This window comes from Berghia stephanieae, chromosome 3 (genome assembly GCF_034508935.2).
Source record: "Berghia stephanieae isolate SIO BIC M18660-M18661 chromosome 3, UCSD_Bste_1.3, whole genome shotgun sequence".
Taxonomy (NCBI): Eukaryota; Metazoa; Mollusca; class Gastropoda; order Nudibranchia; family Aeolidiidae; genus Berghia; species Berghia stephanieae.
Window position 1 is genome coordinate 82,044,017 of NC_088362.1, and position 26,216 is coordinate 82,070,232.

General features: G+C 38.3%; 1 protein-coding gene across 1 annotated transcript; it reads left to right on the forward strand.

The window, feature by feature from the left end:
* Positions 1 to 5,384: 5,384 nt before the first annotated feature.
* LOC144968612 (uncharacterized) lies at positions 5,385 to 24,965 on the forward strand. The gene is made up of 5 exons (XM_078907118.1): positions 5,385 to 5,518; positions 8,949 to 9,137; positions 17,311 to 17,442; positions 23,396 to 23,545; positions 24,834 to 24,965. Exons 2-5 carry the CDS (start codon positions 8,972 to 8,974, stop codon positions 24,836 to 24,838), a joined length of 453 nt encoding a protein of 150 aa, XP_078763244.1. The 5' UTR covers positions 5,385 to 5,518; positions 8,949 to 8,971; the 3' UTR covers positions 24,839 to 24,965.
* Positions 24,966 to 26,216: the final 1,251 nt, after the last annotated feature.

Below are 26,216 nucleotides of genomic sequence, written 5' to 3' on the forward strand. Positions count from 1 at the left end.
TTCACTCCCCAATGGTGTACACTTCCCTGAGTCCCAGGTTCACTCCCCACTGCTGCCTACTTCCCATAACTTTGTCGGGTTTCGGCAGGTTTCGTAAAAAAAGAAACATCCATAAAAATACCACGTGTATTCAGTAAATAGATGTCAATTGTAGTCTAATATTCAGTATCTATTTAAATTATTATTATTATTATTATTATTATTATTATTATTATTATTATTATTATTATTATTTTTATCATCATCATCATTATTATTATTATTATTATTATTATTATTATTATTATTATTATTATTATTATTATTGTTATTATTATTTTTATTATTATTATTATTATTGTCATGTAAATTTCAATATAATACGGCAAGTAATTCTCGGAAGTACATCGCTCAATTAAAAATGAATTTATAATGAATCGGGTTTGTCTTAGATGACAAAACAAACAAACAAACATCAACAACAAGGAGAACAACAACAACAGAAAAAAGTAAGATTTTAAAAAGTAATAAACAATAGAAGAGCACAATAATGAAAAACAACAACGCGATGATAACACATAAAAGATATTCGTAATAAATCGATAACTGATTAAATTACTCCAACTACTTGATTAAAAAAAAATCATAACCATAATCATAATAATGACGATGATGACGATTACAACAACAACGATAATAATAATAGTAAGTAATAATAATAATAATAATAATAATAATAATAATAATAATAATAATAATAATAATAATAATAATAATAATAATAATAATAATAATAATAATAATAATAATAACAATAATAATAATAAAAGAACAATAGTATATTATCAACATTAAAGTATATTTCAAGCAAATAAAATTATTAAAACAAAAGTTTTAAAAATATAAATAGACAGAAGGAATTTTTAAAAAATATGGGGAAAAAAAAAAAAAAGTTACCCTTACAGGGATTTGAACTCTCGAACCTTAAGCTCAGAGTCAAACAGCTTATATCCACCATGCCATGGTGTCACTGAACTTTTAGAGACATTTAATCATGTCTATTCAGACATTAAAAAATGTATTTGACTGCCTCTCTTATTTTGATATTTTGAACTATGTTAATTGCACGATAGCAAAAATTTAAAAATTTCGATCAAAATATTTTTACAACTTTGAATCGGGCTGTCAGTTACTGCACGTGTTCAATCTGGAAGTAGGTCAGCAGTTCAACCGAGATTGTCGTACTTTTCACTCTCTCTATAAAAAAGAGTTCCTTATGGATACTGAATAGTGGCAAAGCACTATTCAGTATCTGATACTGAATAACCACTTCCAATCAGAAAATATGACTTTCTAGTGTTTTTCTCTTTGCAGGTCAGGGGGGCCAAATGGACCCCAAATCAGGAAATAGGACTTTCTATTTTAGTATGAGAATAGGACTAAGCAAGATTAAAATTTAAAACGTATGGGCGTTGGTAGTTTTTATTTATCTGTATTTGGATTGAACACGGCAAAATAAAAAAAAATAATTGAAAAACGTGTTTTTCCCAATGTACGCCAGGCACGCCCAAGTGTCACAATATTATTTAAACAATTATGTCAGCCCAGCCTGCTGTTTAATACTTCTAAATGTCTCTTAAGCAAGATAAAGGTTTAAAATGTTTGGGCGTTGGTTGTTTTGATAGGTCTGTATTTGAACTGAGCAAAACAAAAAACGTGTTTTTTCCCAGTCTACGCCATGCACACTCAAGTTTCACATTATTATGTAAACAATTTAATCCGACCAGCCCACCGTTCAATAAGAAATCTTAACGAATTCCGTGGTTAAAGATTGTAAGTCTTCCATAGGACATCGTGTCGACTATAATTTGTTGGGTCAATGAATTTTTACAAATGTACACACCTGATAGATTACTGGTCTGTAGCAAAGTTAATCTAATCAGAAAAAAAAGAATACACACTCCACCAAGCAACGGCTATCACCATCACCATGAATATAATATTACTTCGTCAAACGTTTAAATGGAAACGACTTTGTTGGTTTATTATTATTATTATTATTATTATTATTATTATTATTATTATTATTATTATTATTATTATTATTATTATTATTATGCTGCCGTGCATCCAGACCGCAACAATACGTGCATTTATAGAGGACAAAACGAAAAAATACGCTGAAATACGGTACGGCCAAACTGAGTTGGCTAAAAGAAATCCACTTTATCACGATATGGCCAGATACATTTGGGTTTTTGTAAGGTGTCGGCCTCACGACGACCAATACGCTTTTTAAGGTTACGGCTGGACCTCGAGTCAACTTTATGCTTTAAAATGAAATTTGAGCTCAATTTATAAAATATGTTGTAAGATAAATACCTCATTGAAGAAAGTAAGTTTTATGTCTTTGTAATTTCACAAAAATAAAATATTTCATAGTTCTTATTTTTAATTTTAGCTCAAGTTTCTTCATCTCTCCGCCCCCCAAAAGGCGTTCCTTATAAAGAGAAATAAATCAATTTTCTCAGCCAACATCTGCGTCAGATTCTTTTCTTTGTGATGTTTTGAAAGAGGACGTATCTCTTCATAAGTAAAAATATTCGAAATTGAAGGAAAATCTAGCAATTGTTAAAAATTTGAAATTTTATACCGGCATGGCTCAGGGAAGTTTTCTTTGAGGGCGTACCATTCTAGTACATTCCGACATACTACCAGATTGAGACCCGAACAAGTGTGTATGAAAAGGGGCCAGACAAAGCAAGAAAGAAAAATACAAGAAAAAAAAACCATCCCAAAAAATCAGTCTACCTTGACTGGGGATCGAACCTCAGACCTTCTGATGACCGGTCAGACGTGCTATCCTTACACCAGATTAAGACGGTGGGGAACAAATGGTTTGATAGAAAAGGTCGCTGGGTGGGGTCCTTTGACCTCTCATGGTAGGCAGGAGGTTACTTGCTATGTCCTCTATCCCCTTCTATCTGTTTTCCGAGTTGCTTTCTGTCTTTGTCTTGGAATGAGAATTTTCGGCGCCGTGCAAAAAAACAAACAAAAACAAACAAACAAACAAAAAAAGAACAAAACAAAAAACAAAAAAAAACAAAAAAAAAACAAAAAAAAAAAAACAACAACAAACACAAAAATAAATAAATAAAACAAAACAAACGTTCGAGTTGTATGCACTGTGTATTTTGGATCGAACTATACCATAACATAGTATTATAATGTTTCTTTCATCTCTTTATCTACTATACTGGTAATAAATGTTAAAATCGAAGTGCAACTAGGTGCACGAAGGTTAAAATAATAATAACAATCTTACCATGGAGTAATAACGAAGGAAACACTACACATCTGTTTTGGATATATTCTATCAACATTTGAGTGTATTCCTCTTAGAGGGATCCTGTGCTTTTGTCTCGATGGTCAACATTTTATACCTTTTTCTTCGTATCCTCAAACTCAGAGGGTTTTCATACACATTCGTTTCTTAACAACGGTGCAAGTGCTCCGTCAAAATATTATTAAGATTTCAGATTTCTAAATTCATAATTTTTAGGTATTTTTTTTAGACGCCATTGCTGTCTTGAATTGGCATTTAAAAAGTGTTAAAATGTATAATCTGTGACACATGACACAAAATGTATCATTTTTTTTGTACAAGACAACATATTACTCCCTTCATCCCCTCATGTTGTGGAACGAAATGATTAATTAAAGAGAGAATGAATAATGTTTGTTACCCTACTCATTTCCTCTTGTTTCATTAAATCAAGTACATGTTCCTTCAGAGCCGTCAGTCCCACGGAGAAGGGTTTTTCCCCGGTATAATCTATAGCGTGAAACGGATAATAGCAATTACTTGCTACCCTTTTGATAGGACGCTATTATATCGCAACGTACTTTCCGCCATAGACCTAACAGACCCAGCCACCCAATCACTGCTGGGTGGGCAAGGGGGTCAGACAATATCTCGACTTCACTCGGTATTTATCTCGGTCGGGAACATATTGGCAGGTCTGACAACCGAGCGCAAGTATGGGCTTATGTTAACACTGTTGTAATGTGTTGGATCGAGAGTACATATATTTCCATGACAACAACGAGCCTATATAACAATTTGGGTTGTCAGACCTTCAAATAAGCACACGTCAGTCTAACGACTAATTTGCTAGTACGCAGCAAGTTTTTAAAAGATCACACGAACAGTTACAGCTTGTCAACAAAATGTCCTAATTTGTGACTTATCGTCTCAAAACTGGGTTTTGTCGAGATGAACGTGACACTTAAAACTGAATTTTAAGCGTAACTATTAAGTTTGAATGGAAATAGACGCCGTCCTCCAATAGATTAAATTTTTCTTTTTCTAAGCTGCAGTAAATTTCAATTTTCTTATTCTAATCATATTCATATTGACTCTAAACAACGTGCCCGTATTTGTGCTAATCTGATAATTATGGGCCTGATTAACACATTGTTTTAATTGACACTACTTTTCGTTGGTTTGAGAGTTTTTTTCCATTACATAATCATTTTTATTATCAGGCCTACAAAATAAAAAGTAAACATGGACCAAAATTCCCTTTTCTTCATTTTACACACTACCGAAGCGGATCAAATGATATCTTTTTAATCATTAAAAACTAACATTTAACTCTCTCCTTACCAGCTATTTTCAGGATTTTCCCCAAAATTTCACACCCAACTAACACAAAAATAGATTTTTTATCGCTCAAACACAATAGCAGTAAGTTCTTGCGATACGTTAGTTTCTTTAGCAAAACATGCTCTAAAACGACGTGTTCGTTTTCTTTAAATTTTATGATGTACAAAAGAAATTTAAGAAAATGGTGGATATATCGTAACGAATGTGACGATTTTCCTATAGTTGGCAAGGAAAGGATAAAGTATTATTTTTCAACACAAAAGCTGATATTTATTCTTATACTTACTGATTTTATAACAGGATAGCCTAATCTAATATGATCATAATGTTATTGTTGTAGTAACGTAAAAGCTCTTAAATCGACAGAAAATAATCTTCCTTATAACAATACTATATTTGACGGATAAGCTCTTTCATTTATCAGCGATTTATCTGACTTGTAAATTTTTCAACGTCACCTAGGTGAGGCTGCGGTCGAAGTTACACAATCGTCCAATGCCCATTGTGTACATCTAACACAATGCGTACAATTAGGATTATAATATTGGAAAAAAAAATTATTACCACCCAGGGCTTCTTAATGATAATAGAGAGCTGAACCAAAGATAGACTTGCACGGGGACACAATGATCTTTCAAAAACCCGTCCAAAAATCTATCCAAAATCGTTTTTCTAAGGGAACAGCTGTAAGCATCGGGATTGATCAGGTTATTCTTGCACCTAATTGGATTTGTCACTTTACATGGGAAAGAAACTAAGTCTAAGACTTCGGCTATCATTTTATTAATCTATCAAAGTATTCGCACTTGTTCGGATTGGTTGGATTGGCGGTCATTTCACTGGTTGATTAGAAGGAGAGAGCTACGTTTGGTAGGTTTTGATAAGAATAATTATGAATGTTATATCAATATTTAAAGATTAAAAGGTCTGAGGTTAGATGTGCACTTATTTACAGGTCTGATAACTCAATTCCTTATGGCTCATTTCATTGTTGTAATGGAAATCCCCCCCCCCCCCCCCACACACACACAAAACAAAAACAAAAACAAAAAATGACGCAAAATATTGTCCATAACAACAATGTTAAACTAGGCCTATAAGTGGGTTCGGATGTCAGACCTGCTTATAAGTACACATCACTGAGGTTCGATCCCCAGTCGAGGCAGGCTGATTTTTTGGGATGATTTTTTTTCTTGCTTTTTTCTTTCTTGCTTTGTCTGGCACCTTTCATACACACTTGTTCAGATCTTTATCTTACACCGGTGCCTACTCCCTAGTTTATTAATTTGATATATTCAAAAAAAAAAAAAAAAAAAAAAAATTAAAATGGAGCAACTCAAATATCTTCGTCCTCGTCCTTTCGTGTTCAACGTTTGTGTTGTGTGATGCAAGCGATAGTTCACAGCGTAATACACGTTAAGAATATGCCACATATTAAAATTGTCCCAACTGTCGGGAGCCTCTGCAGTATAATGGTGTCACGTCTGACTGTAATCAGAAGTTCTGAGGTTCGATCCCCAGTAGAGGTAGACTTATTTTTGGGATATTTTTTTTCTTGTATTTTTCTTTCTTGCTTTGTCTGCACCTTTCATACACACTAGTTTAGATCTTTATCAATAATTAAAACGCTTTGATTAATTAAAGTTTTATCTTTACACGACACAGGGAGAAATATTTGTCGAATATACAGGTTTAGATAATAATTTGTTTACATGTCATTATTTTAAGGAGAACTAATTTAGGTGGGTGTTGGTTAATATATGAATGAATGAACTAATTTTTCTGTTTTTGCATCTTTCCTCGAAATTGAGGGAAATATTTGGCCAAAAATGCACTGATCCGACTGGTTTGGATTTGTTCTCATGTCATATTTTTAAGGAGCGCTAAGTTTTGTGAGGTTTCTTTAGAATATGGGCAAATATATTAATATTCTAATGTTTGATTACATGAAAGTGTAATCTTTCGCAAGATAGAGCAGGTGATCGAACTCGGTACTTTTCGGGCACGAAGCAAAGACCGTACCGCTGAGCCAAGCTGTCCCCCGATGGATATTTGAAGGAAAAAATTTCTGGCCAACTTTTTAAGTACATGCGTTTCCAGAGTAGGACCGTTAACTGATTAAACCTAAATTTTCAAACTTAAGCTGAAATCAAATTTTATGGATAAGGTTCCTCCAGACATAGATCCATTTTGAGACGACGGGTCACAAATTAACCAGTTGATTGTTGACCAATCAAAAATATGGGCTTGGGGCACACCCTCACACCAGCTCGGACAAACACAGCTGGTTGTTTACTAACATTATAATGAACGAAGTTGACGTCACATAACTTCGTTATTGTGTTATACGGCCAGTTGGGTGATAAGTTCTCCCGCATTCTCTCAAATAGACAATAAACCTTTAATGTTACACTTTTTTTCTGTGATAGTACTGTTGATTTATTCGGTAGAACTGGTAAGTATTTTACTTAATCGCATATCGATGTGTAATTCACTTGGTTTTGAACTCATTGCTATTGTTTGCTGAATAGTTACTGTTCGGACAGTCCGAATCATTAGGGGTTAAAGGACAAGGGGCGTGTTTATGTTTCCTCCAATACGATTTTACTGTATCATCATTGTTGCCTCGATGGAATAACCTAACTTCTCGTAACTTGATAAAATTGAGTGATTCCTTACATGTAATTCACTGCTTCAAACTGGAATTGATGGTTCGATCGTTACTAAACAATCATCAATCAGAATATTTTCTGCCACTTAGGCTGTTCCTTCCCCTTGATTATCTATATCCAACGAAAATGCCCGAGCTACCATTAGTTTATGCCAAACAGACAAATATACCACTCCTCCAGTAAGTTAGTATTCATCGCAATATTTTGACTCATTGATGAACAAATTGCATCGCAACAACTGACGGCACTATGCATTTTTTCAATTGTCTGTGTTAAAATTGTGAGTGATCCTCAGTATATTATGTGGACTGTTTGCTTCGGGTGATAGGCATATATATTAGGTGGCTGTGGGTCTTCGGTTCTCGGTCCTCGATTGATATCAGGGACAAAGTATACTTTATTGTAAATTTTCTAGTCAAAAATTAAAAAAAATAAAAATAAAACAAAAATAAAATGAAATGTTTATTCGACCCAGCGTGATTCTACAATAATTGACGCAATTTTCAAAAGTGTATGCACTGTATGTTGATTAAATAACCCGAGACCACACCACAGGATAACCGTTTTTTAAAAAAGGCATTCATGTCAATAGCTTACCAGGCATAACAACAAGAGGTCACGGAGGAATCATCAGTTACGTTGGACTTGAGCGCGTGTCAAAAAAGTAAATCCAAATTGTAAATGACAAAACAAAAGCTCGTCTTTAAAAATGTATTCCTTATAGAGCAGTAAAGTTAGGTGCCCCAAACGTAAACAATAACAAGTTGCTAGTGATTTCCGTTAGGGACCGGAATAATTTACGCACAATATAGGTCTCCCAATTTTGTAGTTTGAGTTGTAGGCAATACACTTTCAGTATTGAAAATATGTTTACATAAAATCTAACAGTTGCAGAAATAATAATATAAGGCTAAATTATTATGAAAATCAGGTTCTGAATAATTCTCGTTTTGTTCACACCAGCGCAATAATTTGCTCTGGTCTAAAAATAGATAGACTGTAACTTTTGATAAATTTTACCTTTTGTTCCATAAAATATCCATATCTAGACATTATTTGATGCATGATCGAGTATTTATGAATATGTGTTTCTTTTGCCACCTAACAGCCAAATTTTAAAGGTTATTTTTTTTTCTATTATTTACATTGGAACTTGAGCTGTCAAGACAGGAACATGTGGTTTGCCACGTGCTTCTCGACCTTTGTTTACGTTTGGGGCACCTAACTTTACTGCTCTATTGTTGAAAATTACCACATTCCACAGCTACTGGTTGCTCAGTTTTTACAATGAAGCCGTGTTCAAAACACAAAAGCTCTATTTTTATATTCATTATTGTTGAATACTATATTCCACAGTTTTTACAATGAAGCCGTGTTCAAAACACAAAAGCTCTATTTCTATATTCATTATTGTTGAATACTATATTCCACAGCTAATAGTTGCTCAGTTTTTACAATGAATCCGTGTTCAAAACACAAAAGCTCTATTTCCATAATAATTATTGTTGAATACTATATTCCGCAGCTACGGGTTGCTCAGCTTTTACAATAAAGCGGTGTTCGACAACACAAAAGCTCTAGATATTTCTATATTCATTATTGTTGAATATTTCTGAAATATTCCACAGCTTCTGGTTGATTACAGTTTACAATGAAGCGGTGTCGGACAATCGGTTTGCTGCTTCTTTCTTTTATTTCTATTTCTCTGATTGAGAACAGCGAAGGATTTAGCATCAGAAATCTCCTCAATGGAAATGTAGCCGATTCTGGAGCAAATGGAGAACATGTACTGAGAATTAGAAGATCATATGCAGATAGTAAGTAGAATTTAATTTGTAACTCAACGCCTCAATCTGGTATTATGTTGGATTGAACCAAATGAAAAAAATTGAGTTTAAAGTTAATATTTAAATATTATACTACCTTTGTCTCTTGCCCCCCCCCCCCCACCCTCCCACCCGCGACTCTCCCGGCCATCCGTCGTCTTCTCCTTTAATTACAAAACAGTATCATTACTACTATGACTATTACTTCTACTACTACTTCTACTACTACTACTACTACTACTACTACTACTACTACTACTACTACTACTACTACTACTACTACTACTACTACTACTACTATTACTACTACTATTACTATTACTACTTCTGCTACTACTACTATTACTATTACTACTACTACTACTACTACTACTACTACTACTACTACTACTACTACTACTAAAAGTACTACTGTTGCTTCTCCTGCTGCCACTGCCACTAATGATTATAATTATAATAACGACATCCCTTATATGTTGTATTTATTTCCAATTGCATTCTATTTATTTTCCAACAGTGTTCTAGATACACCTTATTATATTTCACTTTTCTATACTGCATTACACAGTTCCTCTCTGCCTCCCCTCTTTTCTCTTAATCAATTGCGCACCTTTTAGAAATATCTATTGTTCTATTTTAATTCACGCTTCCTTACAAAGGAGCATAGAATACTATTTTCTGCCCATCAATGTTTTTGTTTATTCATCTTAATAACGCCACCACCGCATTATCTCATTCGTCTGTAGTGTTTCATTCATCCTGTTTGTTGATAAAGGGGAAACCCGAAACGTCCATGTTATCTGTTTTCGTCTATTAAATGGCAGCTTACATTCAATTTCACATTTTTATTTATTTCTTCGAGCTTCGAACAGCAACATTTACATATAAAAGGCCAAATCTGGACTTGGGCACTGTATAGAACTGACCCCTTCAAATGAAATGAGGGGGTGGATATGGATTGGTCACACCCAGAGAAAGTCTGCAATAAATATTACAAAGTAGGCTCTGACATGAAACCCACCGGGGAATGAGAGAAAAAAGGCAGCCTTAAAAACAGCTGGAGTACGGCTTTAAACAGAGGATTTTAAAAAGGAGAGCCTTTCATGGAAAGCAGCTGAGAAGATGTTGGCACTGAGCGAAACTATTCTAAACACGTAGGCTGACACTGACATTCGATAATTCTATAGGGAAGAAAAATCGTGACGTCACACCTTCCACTCTTCCCGTTCCAAACTCATTGGAAGTGTGTATGTAACCAGTCTTTCGGAGGACTAACAATGTATAGGTTACATATTGAATCATAAGGTAGCATAAACATTATAGTATCAGGATTCTAAGGAGTACTGGACGTAAAAGAGCGAGGATGGATGAGCTTTATTGACAACCAGCATATATTTCGACTAGAAAATAAGATTCCATCACTACAATACCAGAAGAGCAATTACACGCGCAAACGTTGTGTATGCAATCCTCCGTAAGAGATTGGAACCAGTTTTTTTGACGTCACACTTTTGTTCCCTATTAGCCAACGTCACAATACAAGGCGACGACCATCAAAAGAAAACAAAACATGGGTTATATTCAATAGTACAACCAATGGGATTGTTTGTTTCCGTGAACACAATTAACTAGGAAACTAAAATTGGGAACAAAAAAAAACAAATTTTTACATAAACTGATTGCTTATGAATGAGATCAGCTTTTGAACATGAAGAGCAGCTTCTTCATCATGCACATTGCGCCCACCGGTCTATCAAATTTGTAAGTAAGAGACCGCAAGAGGATCCAATTTTCATAGGGGACGCTGGTTGAATTTTTCAGAAAAAATTGAGATTACTGCAAGCTCGTGCAGTGGATGGGAACACGTCCGGAATACCAAAAAGCAAGAGTGTAAGAATGTTATAGTAATTAACACTGTCATTCACTGAAATGATTACTTCAAACAAGGAGTCAAATACAGAGGACTTACACCAACTTCACTTCTATCAACATTGGATCAAGATCTCAACAAATATCAAATATTATTTAGATATAACAACTGAAGAACTGATTTCACCAACACAAGTTAACATCCAAATGCCTCAGCACCTTAACACACACGATGATGTTCAAAAGCTTATGGAAACAAATCACTAACTGGATACTAAGAACAGACTGAAGGATTCGAAGTAACACACACTTATACACACACACACACACACACACACACACACACACACACACACAGAGATTGTTCACGGCAAAAGTGCATAGAGACAGCTCAGCCATATTCATTCATTCTTCATTCATTCATTAACCCTATCCTCTTACCAACTACAGGAAATCGTCACATTCGTTGCTATACAACCAACATTTTAAAAATTCAAATTTCTTTTATACATCATGACATTTTAAAGAAAATGAACACTGTGTTGTAGAGCATGTTTTGATAAAGAAATTATGTATCGCAAGAACTTTACTGCTATTGTGTTTGAGTGATAAAAATACATTTTTGTTTTAGCTGGTTGTGAAGTTTTGGGGAAAATCCCGAAAATGGCTGGTAAGGAGAGAGTTAATGGAAATGAAGACGTATATCCTTTTGTGATATTTTTGCGTCACTCTTGGAATTTTGTGCGGCTTTGTAGTCTTGCCGCATGACGGTCGCCTTCTGACCTGTAGATTTCTGGTTCCCGTTCCACTCTGGGCTACGCAAAGTTAAGTCCATGGGGAAGGCTCTTTTCTAACATTCTCCCATCGTAAAATGAGTAGGGTAAGGTGGGGGGGGGGGGGGAGGAGGATTCCACACCTTGGGTAATTCCACACACATTCATTATATCTAGCTCTTCGCAGAAAGAATGCAAAAAGACTCATTGGATACTGTTCAAACTTTTAACTGCCTTTGATTTCTATTTCCTGTTTGCTGTTGAAGTCTGACAATTTTTCAAGTTTTTACAAGCCCATTGAAGGTAAGTGCAACACTCATTGTTTTCAAATATGGCAAAATGTTGTTAAATTTTCTTCAACGTTGAAGCTCAAGCTAGAAATACTTAATCATTCATCGGATATGTAAAATTTCCCCCCAAACTTGTTCTAGGTGCCTTAAGTAAGTTGCTGTGCCTATTTCAGATTCATAAATGTCAGGGAAATTTTACACCCTACAAGTTTCGAATTTCTAGTGTCTTTTTTGTGCGAAAATATTTCATCAAAATCCTATGTCAATGGTTTTATTTTACAGAGAGAGGCCCCAGCTATCATTTCAAGTAAATAGTTATATCCTTATCCATGTTTTTTTATTTTTGTAATGGGGCAATTCCACACCAAGCGGGTGTGGAATTGCCCCAACATAGTTTTCTATTGTTTGTCTTTGAAAAGCACATAATCCAAAAGTCTTGGAGGTGTGTAGCGTATTGATACTGTTTGAATAATAAGCCTTCTTGTGGGCCTATAATGTTACTTATTTATGCCCATGCTTTACAGCTGGATCTAGAAGGGATTTCTGTTCATGTTTTTCTCCTTTTTCTATAGAGATTGGCGAATCATGGTGGTGAGAAAAGACGGTGTCGTATGACCATGCAGATATTGTAAAAGCGGTCGATTTCGTTACATCTGGAGGGATGGGCTGCAAATGTGCTGCCAAATTATACAACCTAAACTGGGGAACAGCCGGTGACCATGTCAAGAAACGATACAATAGAACAGGAGAAGGTACTTACTGCTTACTCAAATCACTAGACTGCACGCGGGATCAATCTCCGATTGTGAATCGAGTGCTCTACCAACTGAGCTATCGCCACCCCTCCCCCACCGCCTAGGCCTATTGGTCTCATGTCATAGTCTACAAAAATTGTTGTTGTGTTCATTTCAGACGTTAATTATTTTTCCTGATTGTTTCATTCTCATTTTTGCATGCTTGTCACGATGGGTGTGGAATTACCCTAAAATGATGAATATGGGAATAAAGAGAAAAAAATTGAATTTATGAAGTGTTTTTCATTTTTTTTATGTTATTTGTACAGAATCCAAATGTTAATGGCTGTGGGATATTTGTATTCTGTTTGTGTGTTCAACTCATCAATTGAAAGTTTATGACAATAAACTGAAAATGTTGGGTGTGGAATTCCCCCCACCTTACCCTAACTGAGTTATCCATTGTGAAAAGAAATAAAGCGCTTTACTGGCGTCGTGTCTCCACCTACATTTTAAGTGATACTTTTGGCTATGGAAATCCCCCCCCCCCCTTTATAAATCGCTTTGAGCATATCAAACTCTAGCACTGAGCTAAAAGTGCTCAAAGCCCTTCATAAGAGATCCATAGCCAACAGCCACGCTTAACATTTATTAGTATGAGACATGTCGCCTGTTAGGCGATATTAGGCGATTGTAACACGCCTTGCAGGCTGACACGTTTCAATTTGCTCTGTGTTTTCTATTTATTTTAGCGTTTATTCACATTTTCAATTCTGGATTTTTATACCAATCGAATTGTGACGTTTTAGTCTTCTGAGTGATATAACTATTTCTTATTTTTACCAAAGGACTTGTGTATCATTCGTGAATTTTATGCTAAATTTTAATAATTTCAAGTGTTTTATTTTATGAACAAAGTTGTTTATTTATTTTACTACAAGTGTTCACTGTGCTCTAACATCGATGGCCAATATTATGAATCTAGAAAATGAAACACACGTCACCACACAGTCCACCGCGATGACAAGTCTTACGAAAACCAACGATTGTCTTGAATACATTTTACACCATGAAAGTGATAATTATTGTTATGAATATGAAAGCGAATACAAACACCGTGTTGAAACAAGTGAACCGAAACATCGATTGAGTCGAGGAGGGACACGAAAACAAAAGGCCATCCCAACACAGTGTGGTCATCGGCCCACCCCTAAAAATAAAACACCACGGCCACCTACCACACAGACAATTATACCACTTATGAGTGAAAAGAAATCACTTCCAATTTTAAAAGTGGCGACAATAAACGCCCAGTCTTGCCGCAATAAAACATTAGACATTAAACATATGATTGAGGAGAGATCTATTGACATTCTAATAATAATTGAAACATGGTTAAAGGAGAATGGGGATGAAGCAATTGTGTCGGATTTAACACCACTCACACATACAACTCAGTCATTTCCGAGAAAAGGAAGGAGAGGGGGAGGAATTGCAGTGGTCTATAGGTCAAATTTGACCATTAGATTTAATCATGATGTCAACAATTTTTCGGCATTCGAATCGGTAGGAATGGTCATTGATTTTAAACATGACTCAGTCAAGCTTCATTCAATATATAGGCCACCACCCAGTGCAAAAAATAGATTAAAAACATCACTATTTATTGATGAATTCGAGGACTTCCTTCTTGACATGAAGTCAAAGAAAAATATTATTGTTGGAGATTTCAACTTACACTTTGATCGAGACACACCGGATATAAGAAATATAAATAAACTACTTTCGTCACATCACATGACACAGCATGTCAATGAAAAGACACATCGGTGTGGACACATTATTGACTGGGTATTGACCAGCGTTGACATGCAACTAGCGACACCTATCAATGTAGATGATCTTTGCATTTCAGACCATCATTTAATATCTTTTGGGATCAGAGGGGGGACAGTACACGACAAAAAAAAAAAATAGTTGTTTCGAGAGATTTGAAGAAAATTGACATAGAACTATTAAAAGCGGACCTCTCTCACTCTCTAACTACACATTGTGAGAAAGAAGTGACTGGTGACAATTTTGATAAAGCAGTTATTAGTGTTATTGATAAGCACGCACCTCTCACGACAAGATCTGTGAACATCAGAAAAGAATCACCATGGTACAATTTGGAGGTAAAACGTATAAAGAAAGAGAAAAGAAAAGCGGAGAAGAAATGGAAAAAATCTGGCCTGACAATTGATAAGGAAACTTACATATCATTCAAACATAGACTCAAAGAGGTGACAATTAAGGCAAAGCGTATCTACTATCTTGATAAAGTTGATAACATAAAAAGTCCGAAGGAGTTTTATAAAATCTCAAATAAGCTTCTAGGCAAAGAGATCAAAACAAGCCTGCCACACCACACTGACGACAAGCAACTCGCGGACTGCTTTGTAGAGTATTTCATGAATAAAATAACAACAATACGGAGTGAACTTGACACAGACGAAACAGAAGCAGAATATACCTCTTTTTATGGTGAACCCTTAACATCTTTCAAAGAAATTTCAATAAATGACACAAAGAAAACGATTCTCTCTAGTCCCAGCAAATCATGTAGGCTCGACCCTTTACCAACATCCCTTTTGAAGGAGTGTATTGATGAACTTGCACCTTACATCACTGAATTGATTAATCAATCATTAAGGGAGGGAGTTGTTCCAGAAAGCTTCAAGAAAGCATTGGTGAAGCCATTGTTGAAGAAAGCGGGACTTGACAGTGATAATTTTAAAAACTTTAGGCCTGTATCAAATCTACCATTCATTTCCAAAATTCTAGAAAAGATTGTACTAAAACAACTTTCTTGTCACGTGAAACATAATAACCTCGATGAGTGCTTTCAATCGGCCTATCGGCAAAATCATAGCACAGAAACAGCATTGATGAGAATCACAAATGACTTGCTGCAAATTATTGATCAAGGAAAAACCACCATCCTTAGTCTTCTCGATCTTTCGGCGGCCTTTGACACCATCGACCATGCCATACTACTTCGAAGGCTACAAGTTACTTTCGGCATATCGGGCACTTCTCTAAACTGGTTTGCATCATATCTTGCTCAAAGAACTCAATCAGTTTTAATTGGGGAAGTAACTTCGTCAGAGCGTGACCTTCATTTTGGTGTACCTCAAGGATCCGTTTTAGGTCCAGTCCTTTTTGTACTTTACTGTTGTGAGAATCTTAGAGCAACATTCTCTCGCTTACCATATGTACGCCGACGATACCCAGATATATAGCATGTGTTTGCAATCCGATATAGTTTCAAAGATAACTGTTTACGAACAATGCATCAATCATGTGATGAGATGGATGTCTGCAAATAGATTAAAATTAAATGGCGACAAGACCGAAGCCTTATTCATTGCTAGTTCAAATAATAAGACAGATCCATCTACACTGGCACTGACAATCAACGATAATGACAAAATACAACTCACAACATCAGCAAAAAATCTCGGCATCACCTTAGAGAGTGATCTGTCTATGAACAAACATATTAACAATGTGAGAACAAGTGCTATCTGCATTCTAAGAAATATCAGAACAATCAGACCATTTATTAATAGGGAAACTTGCAACAAATTGGTAACATCTTTGATATTCCCGAAAATGGACTACTGCAATGCACTGTTTGTTGGTCTCACAAAGGACAAAATAAACAAACTCCAGAAAATACAGAACATGGCAGCCCGCGTTGTACTACAGAAAGACAGAAAAACTGCAGCTCCCGAATTACTACAGCAGCTGCATTGGCTGCCAGTGGACCAGCGGATTAAATATAAATCTTCAACTATCGTTTTCAAATGCCTGGAGGGCTCGTCACCAGCATATCTCTCAAACCTCGTTGAACGGTATAACCCACAGCGATCGCTTCGATCAACGAACGACCTCAAATTGAAAACACCCCGCTGTCGAGTGAAGGCTGGTGAACGCGCCTTTCAGCATTCTGGTCCAAGGTTGTGGAATTTACTACCACTAGAGATACGTTCTTCGTCTTCACTAGAGGAATTCAAGCGTCGATTGAAGACATTCTTATTCCGACAGGCTTTCTTTTGATTATGTGTATAATTAGCGTTGTTCGTGTACTGTGTTAGGGCTTCATGATTAAATTAATCTATGTTATGCGCCCAGAGCCCTCCTGATGAAGGGATGTTTGGCGCACTATAAATCTATACCATTATTATTATTATTATTACAATTCTTTTTCCCCACAGAGACAACATTTTAAACGGCCAGGTACTCCTTTTTCACATTAGTATGGTGAGAAAGTGTGAGTAAAGAGCCTTTCCATGGACTCAACTATGCTCTAGTCAGACTCGATCTATGGACCTTCCTGTCCGAAAACGAGCGTCATATCACAAGACCACATTGCCGCACAAAGGTTAGTTGATATTGCCCTATATAAAATCTCATGCTCAATTATACAATTTTTCCTTTCTCTTCGTTTCCCCAGACTGTGTTTATGATGTGACTAAAGCATTAGATTCGTGTAAACAAGACTCAGCAACACAGAAAGTTTTGTTCTCCATTCTCAGAGGCCCAGATGACTGTGAGAAAAAACTCATAAAAGTGATGACCTGCCTTGGTGAGTCCAAATAGGAACCACTGTCTCAAGACGGTATTATGTCGGAATGATTTAGATGCTGAACATTAAACCTTTAGCCATTTATATGAAATTCTGATCAACATTCTTCCCTTTGTCACCTTTGCCAAAACTTCCTCATTCGTATACTTGTTGGCGGATTAGGTCTCACTAAATTCTATCAATCAGACTATAAACGTCAAATATTACACATAGTTATATGTGTTGGTACGTTATACCAGGCTGGCGGAGTATTTTACCTACAAGAATCGCATCAATATTCTTCTTCTTCTTCTTCTTCTTCTTCTTCTTCTTCTTCTTCTTCTTCTTCTTCTTCTTCTTCTTCTTCTTGTTCTTCAAGTACCAAGTCTGTGCCAGACATCGGTGATCATTGTACGCCATTCAACCCTCTGATCGGATAACCTCAAAAAACTAATATTACTCTTCTCTTTCTTTGTCACCCATGTTCAAACTATTCAAATATCTTTTTCTTTGTTTAACTTTACTCATTTTACCTTCTATCTTTCCTACGAGAGTAGACTGTTCAATAAATTTATGTCGATTTTTGTGCCCTAAAAATTGCATTTGTATTTCTATCAATAGTCAAAAGAAGAAAATTATCTTGGTTTAGCCACGTGTCTCGGCATGAGGCATTAGCAAAAACTATCATGCAAAGGACCTTGGGGTGAGGCAGAAGGAGAGAACGGCAAACAACGTGCTGGATGCTAATGCAAAAGAATGGACACAGAAGGATAGTCCAAAATAAACGAGGAAAGCTAAGAACATTATATCTGGTTTTAGGTGTTCTAAAACAGTTGCAAAGAAACTACGTTTGTTGTTTTACTTTGCTGGTAGAAAACTGAACGAAGTTTTAATTCCGGTATAAAAAATTGGCGTTCGGTTCCTGTCCGAATCGGCAACTGAAAACGAGAGGGGTCACTCAATTTGCTACGATAAAACTAGAGATCGACAGAGAGGAAAGGTCAAACTGAGAGCAAAACGGAACTGAAAGGAAAATGAGTGCATTCAGTTTACAGCCTACGGTCCCCCTCGTGGATCTTTACCTTGCAGTTGGTGAGGGGGCTTGAGGCACACGGGAGGGCAAAGGTGTAAATCCCGGTCGACCGTCACGAGACCATCCCGGGTATCGAGCCAACGAGCCACATGAGCTGCTCGCCCCGGTGTGTGACTAAATTTGATCCAAACCCGGTGCCCGAATAGCAGCCCTATCCCGGGCGCCACACTATTGTCCTTATGTCGAGTCCCAATCAGTCCCGTCAATGGCGAAGCGGTCTGCCGCCTAGCCAAATAATACCGCGTTCGTGTCGCCAGGGTCGTCGGCACGTCCGAGAAAAAAGCAAACGTCCCATGCATCAATCGATTCGCGGCCTGCCGATCGGAAAATGCGACGGCGGGGATGGCGAGCTGACGCGTATATTGTCCCTGAACGTCGAGAGCCAGAGTATGGCAAAAAATGAGCTTTTATCAAAGCTATTGGCCGTTCATTGCGTTGATATCCTCCTTTTACAGGAGACCCACCTTTATTCAGGCGCGCAATCTTCCCGATTCCAGATCCCAGGCTATACGGTGGTCCAACGCGAGGACACCTCGAGGCTCAAAGGAGGGGTTAGCGTTTACGCTAAAGAGCCATCGAAGGTAAGGGTCATTGAGAGCGTAACGGACAGCAATGGGGTGAACCGAATTTCCGTGGAAGTAGGTGGACTGTGTTTGCATAATATATACAAACCACCTAGAGCGACTTGGACTACACCACCGGTACCGGTGGTCAGCCATCCTTCCATCTGTCTGGGAGACTTTAATAGCCACCATCACGAATGGGGCTACCGAGACTGCAATGAGGCAGGAAGACAACTCCGCTCATGGATGGACTGTAATGATCTACACCTAGTGTACGATCCTACAGCCAAGGGTACCTTCCGGGGTACCCGCAATAAGAAGGAGTATACTCCAGACCTCACCCTCGTAACGAAAGGCGCGAACAGTGAACCGCTGCAGGTGAAGCGGACAGTCCTCGGGGACTTCCCGCATAGCCAGCACAGGCCGGTTCTTGTCACAGCTGGGGTGACAATACCGAGGGTGCAGTCTCTCCCACTTTGCAGATGGAATTTCAGGAAGGCTGACTGGGAGGAATTCAGTTCCTATATCGAGCAGGTCTGCCCTGCCATTCCTCCCAAGTCCAAGAATATAACCAGATTTAGTAGGCTACTGGTTAAGAGCGCTCAACGCTCTATTCCACGGGGCAAACGGAAATTCTACACCCCTTGCTGGACAGCAGAGTCGGAAGAGCTGTACCGAGAGTACCAGCAGACCCAGTCCCAGGACACAGCCGATAGACTACTTCAGTCTCTGGCAGAGGGAAGGAAGCAACGGTGGCAGGAGACCGTGGAAAGTCTCGACTTTACACACTCCAGCCGCCACGCTTGGCGTTTGATAAAGAAATTGGACCCAGATCGGAATTTCGCGAAGGCTGCACCGGAATGCGAGGCAGACACAATTGCCAAGAATATTAAGAACCGTAGTAAGCGGGTCCCTAATCAGGCTTTTGAGCGCGGTGTCCGCAAGGCGTACCGTACGATTTTGGACTCGCTACCTGCGGAGGAGTCGGACTGGACGGCCCCGTTCAGTCCCCGAGAAGTGGGTGCAGCCATTAGCGAAGTAAAGAACGGCAAAGCAGCAGGGATAGATGGTGTATATCCCGATATGGTGACGCATCTGGGCCCCAGGGCACGGGCCTGGCTAGCAGAGGCAATGTCTGACATCCTTGCAAATGGAAAGCTTCCACAAATGTGGAAGCACGCGAAGATAGTTGCCATCCTGAAGCCAGGGAAGCCGGCGAAGGAGGCAGACAGTTACAGACCCATATCGCTGCTGAGCTGTCTTTACAAATTGCTGGAGCGTGTTCTATTAAACCGATGGGGGCCGGTCCTAGACGCTGCCCTGCCACCCGAGCAGGCAGGCTTCAGGGAAGGGAGGTGCACCACGGAGCAGGTCATTGCCCTTACAGTGCATATTGAGCACGGGTTCGAGAGAAAACAGCAAACAGGTGCTGTGTTTATAGACCTATCAGCGGCGTACGATACGGTCTGGTGCGATGGGTTAATGCTCAAACTTGCAAAAATCATAAGGTGCAAAAAGACCTTGAAGTTGTTCTCTTCGATCTTAGGGAAAGGCAATTCCACGTCGCGCTGGGAGACGTCACGAGCAAAGTAAGGAAATTGAAGAATGGGTCCCTCAGGGTCGGTACTCGCGCCAATGTTGTTTAACGTTTACATTAGCGATATGCCGAACACTTCCTCCCTGAGGCTGGGATACGCAGACGACTGGGCACTCGTTACTCAGAGTAAAGTGTGGACCCGTCTCGAGAGCGTACTCAGCGAGGACGTCACCAGACTCAAATCCTACTTTGACAAGTGGTACCTGAAGATGAACACTTCAAAAACTGTGGCCACTGCATTTCACTTATGCAGTGGTTGGCACACCCGTAAACTGAATGTCCTAGTCGGGGACCAGCCACTCCCATATGAGCCGCGTCCAAAATATCTAGGGTGACGTTGGATCGCAGCCTTACCTATCGGGTTCATCTCGAAGGGGTTGCCCGGAAGATAGAGAAGCGGAATAGTCTTCTGAGGAAGCTGGCGGGATCGACTTGGGCGCTAGCCAAGCGCTCCTGAGAACATCCGCCCTGGCACTATGCTATTCCACCGCGGAGTATTGCGCTCCAGTGTGGGGTAGAAGCAGAAACGTTGAGAAGGTGGATGTAAAACTTCGCAAGTCGATGCACATAGTGTCGGGAACGCTAGCAACAACCCCTAGAGAATGGGGCCCGGTAATGGCAGCGATCCAGCCCCCCGATGTCCGGAGGGAGACCATTACGGGAAACTGGCTGAGTAAGATCAAAGAGAGAGGGAATGGGGATACCCCTCTCATGCGCATAATGAACGGTGCCCCCGTTTCGAGCCGAAATAAGTCCCGGCAACCCTTGTACGCAGAATCCCTGACTACGGACAGAGCTGCACATACGAGATGGAAGTCGGTTTGGACGAATTCAATCCCTCGTGGGGGCGGGGACCTACACTCCTCTAAGCTTGGTGAGAAGTTGCCAGGCTTTGATACCAGTAAGAGGAGACACTGGGTAGCTGCGAATCGGCTCCGGTCGAGGAGCTGCCTAACGGCCGGTGCGTTACATCAGTGGGGTCTAACTTCCTGTCCAATATGTCCACGCTGTGGGCAAGAACCCGAAACGGCAGAGCATCTAGTCGAAAGGTGTGTTGTGACGATGCTACCAGGCGGGTTCGCGACGGTGCACGAATGCGGACCGGACTTTGCTGATTGGGTCGATCGTCATAACATAATAGTGTGAACCACAAGAAGCTGCTGCCTACGGTATTATTGGAGTTGCAACCGGGAGACACGGCATCCAGCCAGCTCCCCTGTCAGACTTCCTTTCTTCCTTGAGCAAAAATTCTAGCCATAATATTTGCTCCTTTTGCGGCTGGCACTTTGGTTATCTTGGTCTTTTACCCGATATAAACTCAAAAGAAAGTAATTATATAATAATGAAAAAAGGATTTTGTTTTTAATTTTCATTTTTATAGTAAAAAAATAATAATTAATATATTCATTTTATCTATTTTATTTTACCTAAACTGCGAAATGTAATTAATTAAAAAAAAAGTAAACCGGAGGGTGCAAGCACTATCTACATTAAAATAAATAATCCACAAAACAATTCTCTCTTCACCTCCGCAAGCGGAATTTTGCCTTTATGGCGCCTCTCCACATTGTGCTAGGGGTCCCGATAGCTCAGTTGATAGAACACTCGCTTCACACGCAAATCGACGGAAATCGATCCCCGAATGCAGTCGAGATTTTTTTTCTGACCCTCCTGTCCACCCAGCAGTGATTGGGTAGCCGAGTCTGTTAGATCTAGCAGATAGTCCTTTGCGATAGACTTTAATCCTGTCCGAAGGGTAGCGAGCAATAGCTATTGTCTTTTTTACGCTAGAGAAACCGGGGTTAACTCCGGCTCCATGGTTCTGAAGGACTTCCAGATCGTGCTAGAATCCAGCAAGGACAGTACTAGAATGACTCGCTGGGCCATTTTAAACATTCAACATTATAATTTATTCATCTGGACATTCAATTTCTCTATCATTGATGTTCTCAATAACTGTATGAGTGGCCACTTTGTCAATAGTGCATCCTACAGATTGAGCAGTATCAAGCATTTCTTTGCATGTTCCACTGAAAGATTTGGCCATACTACGGGATCTCACCGGCCTGGCAATATTGATGATGTCATCAAAAGTAATGTTTCCATCGTGTTTAATGTTTTTGACCGTCTTGGGGTCACGAGGGGGTTCCTGAAGAGCTTAAAGGACAAGAGCAGCGGCACTGGGCACTGCTTCTACTTACTTAGCCTGTCTGTTCTGTACAACCAGCTTGACTGTCACCTTTACAGGCGTCATGTTTCGTTCTATATGTTCAGAGAGTTGTTGTTGGCTAATGACTTCTTTTAAAGCACATTGAGCACATTTGATTGATTTTGATGTATATAACAGTTCAAGTTATTATTATTTTTTTTTCTAAATGAAATTCTGCCTACACCACAACAATCAACATGCGGCTATGTGGTACAGTGACACGGCTCTCGCTTTCGGATCGAAAGTTTCTTGGTTTGAGTCCCGCTCTGATGGCGCATAGTTGAGTCCTTGGAAAAGGCTCATTACCCACATTCTCTCATCGCACTCGGGTGTAAAATGAGTATCTGGCCATTAACAGCGTTGTCGCTGTCCGAAAACAATTGTAATATCGCCTAATCATCCTACATGTTAAATGTTGCTGTTGGCTAGGGACCACTTGAAAAGCGCTATGAGCACGTTTAATGAATATTAAATTACATAAATGACTAATTTTTATGTGTGTGTTGTGTCAGGTTGTAAGTACACGCCCAAAAAATGGGGTCCATGTGTCAATGGTCGCCAATCAAAGACGGAACAATTATTGCCTGATTCCAAATCTTACTGCCCTGGAAAAAGGACGCTTCACAATGATTGCTCCTTGCCTACATTGCCTACCTTCAAAGGTGAGTGGTTTAGTTTTGATCACATGCCCTGACAAAGAGACCGTGATGGTGGTTTTGCGCATGCGTCTCTCGTCCTCGCTTCCGGTGAAGTGTCTCAAGCCGCTTTCAAGTAAGGTCATCTGGAGGAAGCTTAGGTTTCCTTATGCACCTCCGTTTACGGTGTATCTTAACGGATCGTTTTTTTTATGCACCTCCGTTACGCATGCGCATTCCACCCAATTTCAATATATTTATGTATATGTGGTTTTGGGTATTGCTGCGTTGAGTCCTACTGGTGGGTGTTTTTAGCATTTTGGACAAACTCACGGAATCGATAGTTATTCCTCACATACAGAGAAGATATATAAGAAGGATAAGAGCGATAGGGAGAGAGAGAGAGAGAGAGAGAGAGAGAGAGAGAGAGAGAGAGAGAGAGAGAGAGAGAGAGAGAGATAGAGAGCGAGAGAGAGAGAGAGAAGAGAGAGAGAGAAGGGTAGGGGGGAGGGGGGGGGGAAGGACAAGATTCTTACCCTTAGAAAGGAAAGAGGGAAGAAATTTGATGTGCAAATCTCATTATCTCATTTGATGTAACTTTACTATAACAAAATTGCATGTTATGTATATAATATGAAGATATTACTATTTCTGACAAAAGCGCGAAAGAACAGAGAGAGATAGATAGATAGATAGATAGATAGATAGATAGATAGATAGATAGATAGATAGATAGATAGATAGATAGATAGATAGATAGAGAGAGAAAGAGAGAAGAGAAGAGAAGAGAAAAGAGAGAGAGAGAGAGAGAGAGAGAGAGAGAGAGAGAGAGAGAGAGAGAGAGAGAGAGTGAGGAGGACCACAGGCTTTCCCTCTCATAGCTTGTTACAGGAAATAATATAATATGGAGTATAATGAAGATGGTGATGGTGTTATAGGGAAATGGTGAAAGTGAAGGATTGTAACGAACATATTAGGAAGGTTTTTGTGATGCTGATGATGATGATGATGATGGTGATGATGATGATGATGATGTTGTTGTTGATGCCGTTTTTTCGATGACTACGATGTTACCAGTATGCATCTGTGTCAAGATTGTATTGTTATAAATGTGTAACCAAATGACAAATTGACACTTTTTTGAAGAGAATAAAGATTTATTATCATTATTAAAACATTACTGCCGGTTCGAAACCCGTCAAGCCAAACTTTACAAAACTCTGATCAAAATCATATGAGAAATGCTATTTAAGTATAACGTTTTGAAAATTTTAACGAGTTATCCTCTTTCGTTTATTTTTTTTCTTCTTCACAGTATAATACGGAAATTGTGCTTTATGGCATCCAAAGAATGAAGTGACTCCATAGAAAAGAAAGGAGGATCTTTGCAAATTGTTTGGCTTCAAGTTTGTGTTTTAAGTTGTGAATAAACTATTCTATAAATGAATTGCACATGTACATACTTCCATTGTTTTTGTTCTCTTCCAATTTTAATTAATTGTTTCATTGTTAAAGGATGAATTCAGAAAAGTAGCTCTTTTTAAAATAGTTAAATTAGTTCATTAATTAAGCAGTTATATTGTGCAATTGTTTCTGGACGTGATTATTATTATTATCATCATCATCATCATCATCATCATCATCATCATCATCATCATCATCATTATTATTATTATTATTATTATTATTATTATTATTATTATTATTATTATTATTATTATCATTTATGTCACTTTTATTATTGCAAATCATAAAAAGGATTATCTCCTGGTATCTGACGCAAGATCGGATTTCAAACTTCACCGGACACGCACGCCCAGGACCCCCGACAAGTAAAGTAATTAAATATTATTGACGGCAATGATGAGAACGCCTGCGGAAAACCGATAACAATCTTTAAAAACTATAAAATTCTTTTATTATTATCGATATTGATTTTTCCTTTCATAGTTCAAGCTATTGTTATAATAACACTTTTTTTTTGTAATCCATGTAATCTGCTCACAACACATTAATTAACAATGAACGGTTTAGGGTTAATACGGGATGCTCAAGTTATAATGCATTTCAATCTACTTATTTCGATGTACTTTATCAAATTCAAATATTATGGGCTTAACTAGTCGTAAAATAAAATCGAGCTGCTGGGAACTGTAACAAGTATTGAGCAACCATGATTAAGGCTTGTTCACTATCGTTAGTCCGGAAAACACAGTGCCGAATGATAATAATGATGATGAGGGTGATAGTAGTAGTAGTAGTAGTAGTAGTAGTAGTAGTAGTAGTAGTAGTAGTAGTAGTAGTGGTAGTAGTGGTAGTAGTGGTAGTAGTAGTAGTAGTAATAGTAGTAGTAGTAGTAGTAGTAGTAGTAGTAATAGTAGTAGTAGTAGTAGTAGTAGTAGTAGTAGTAGTAGTAGTAGTAGTAGTAGTAGTAGTGGTGGTAGTAGTAATAGTAGTAGTAGTAGTAGTGGTGGTGGTGGTAAATTTTTATTGTTGATATATACGGCAATTTGTCATTTATGCAGTGTTCCAAAAGTTATTTCCAACATTTGATGTGTTGTAATTTTTTAAATAACGTTTTTTTACACGTTAGTTCCCATTAGTTTCTCACGCAATTATTCAGCCACTGTGTTGTCTTGAAGAATATAAACAACTCACCTAGTCATACAACTTGGGAAAGTCGATAAAATCGTATATT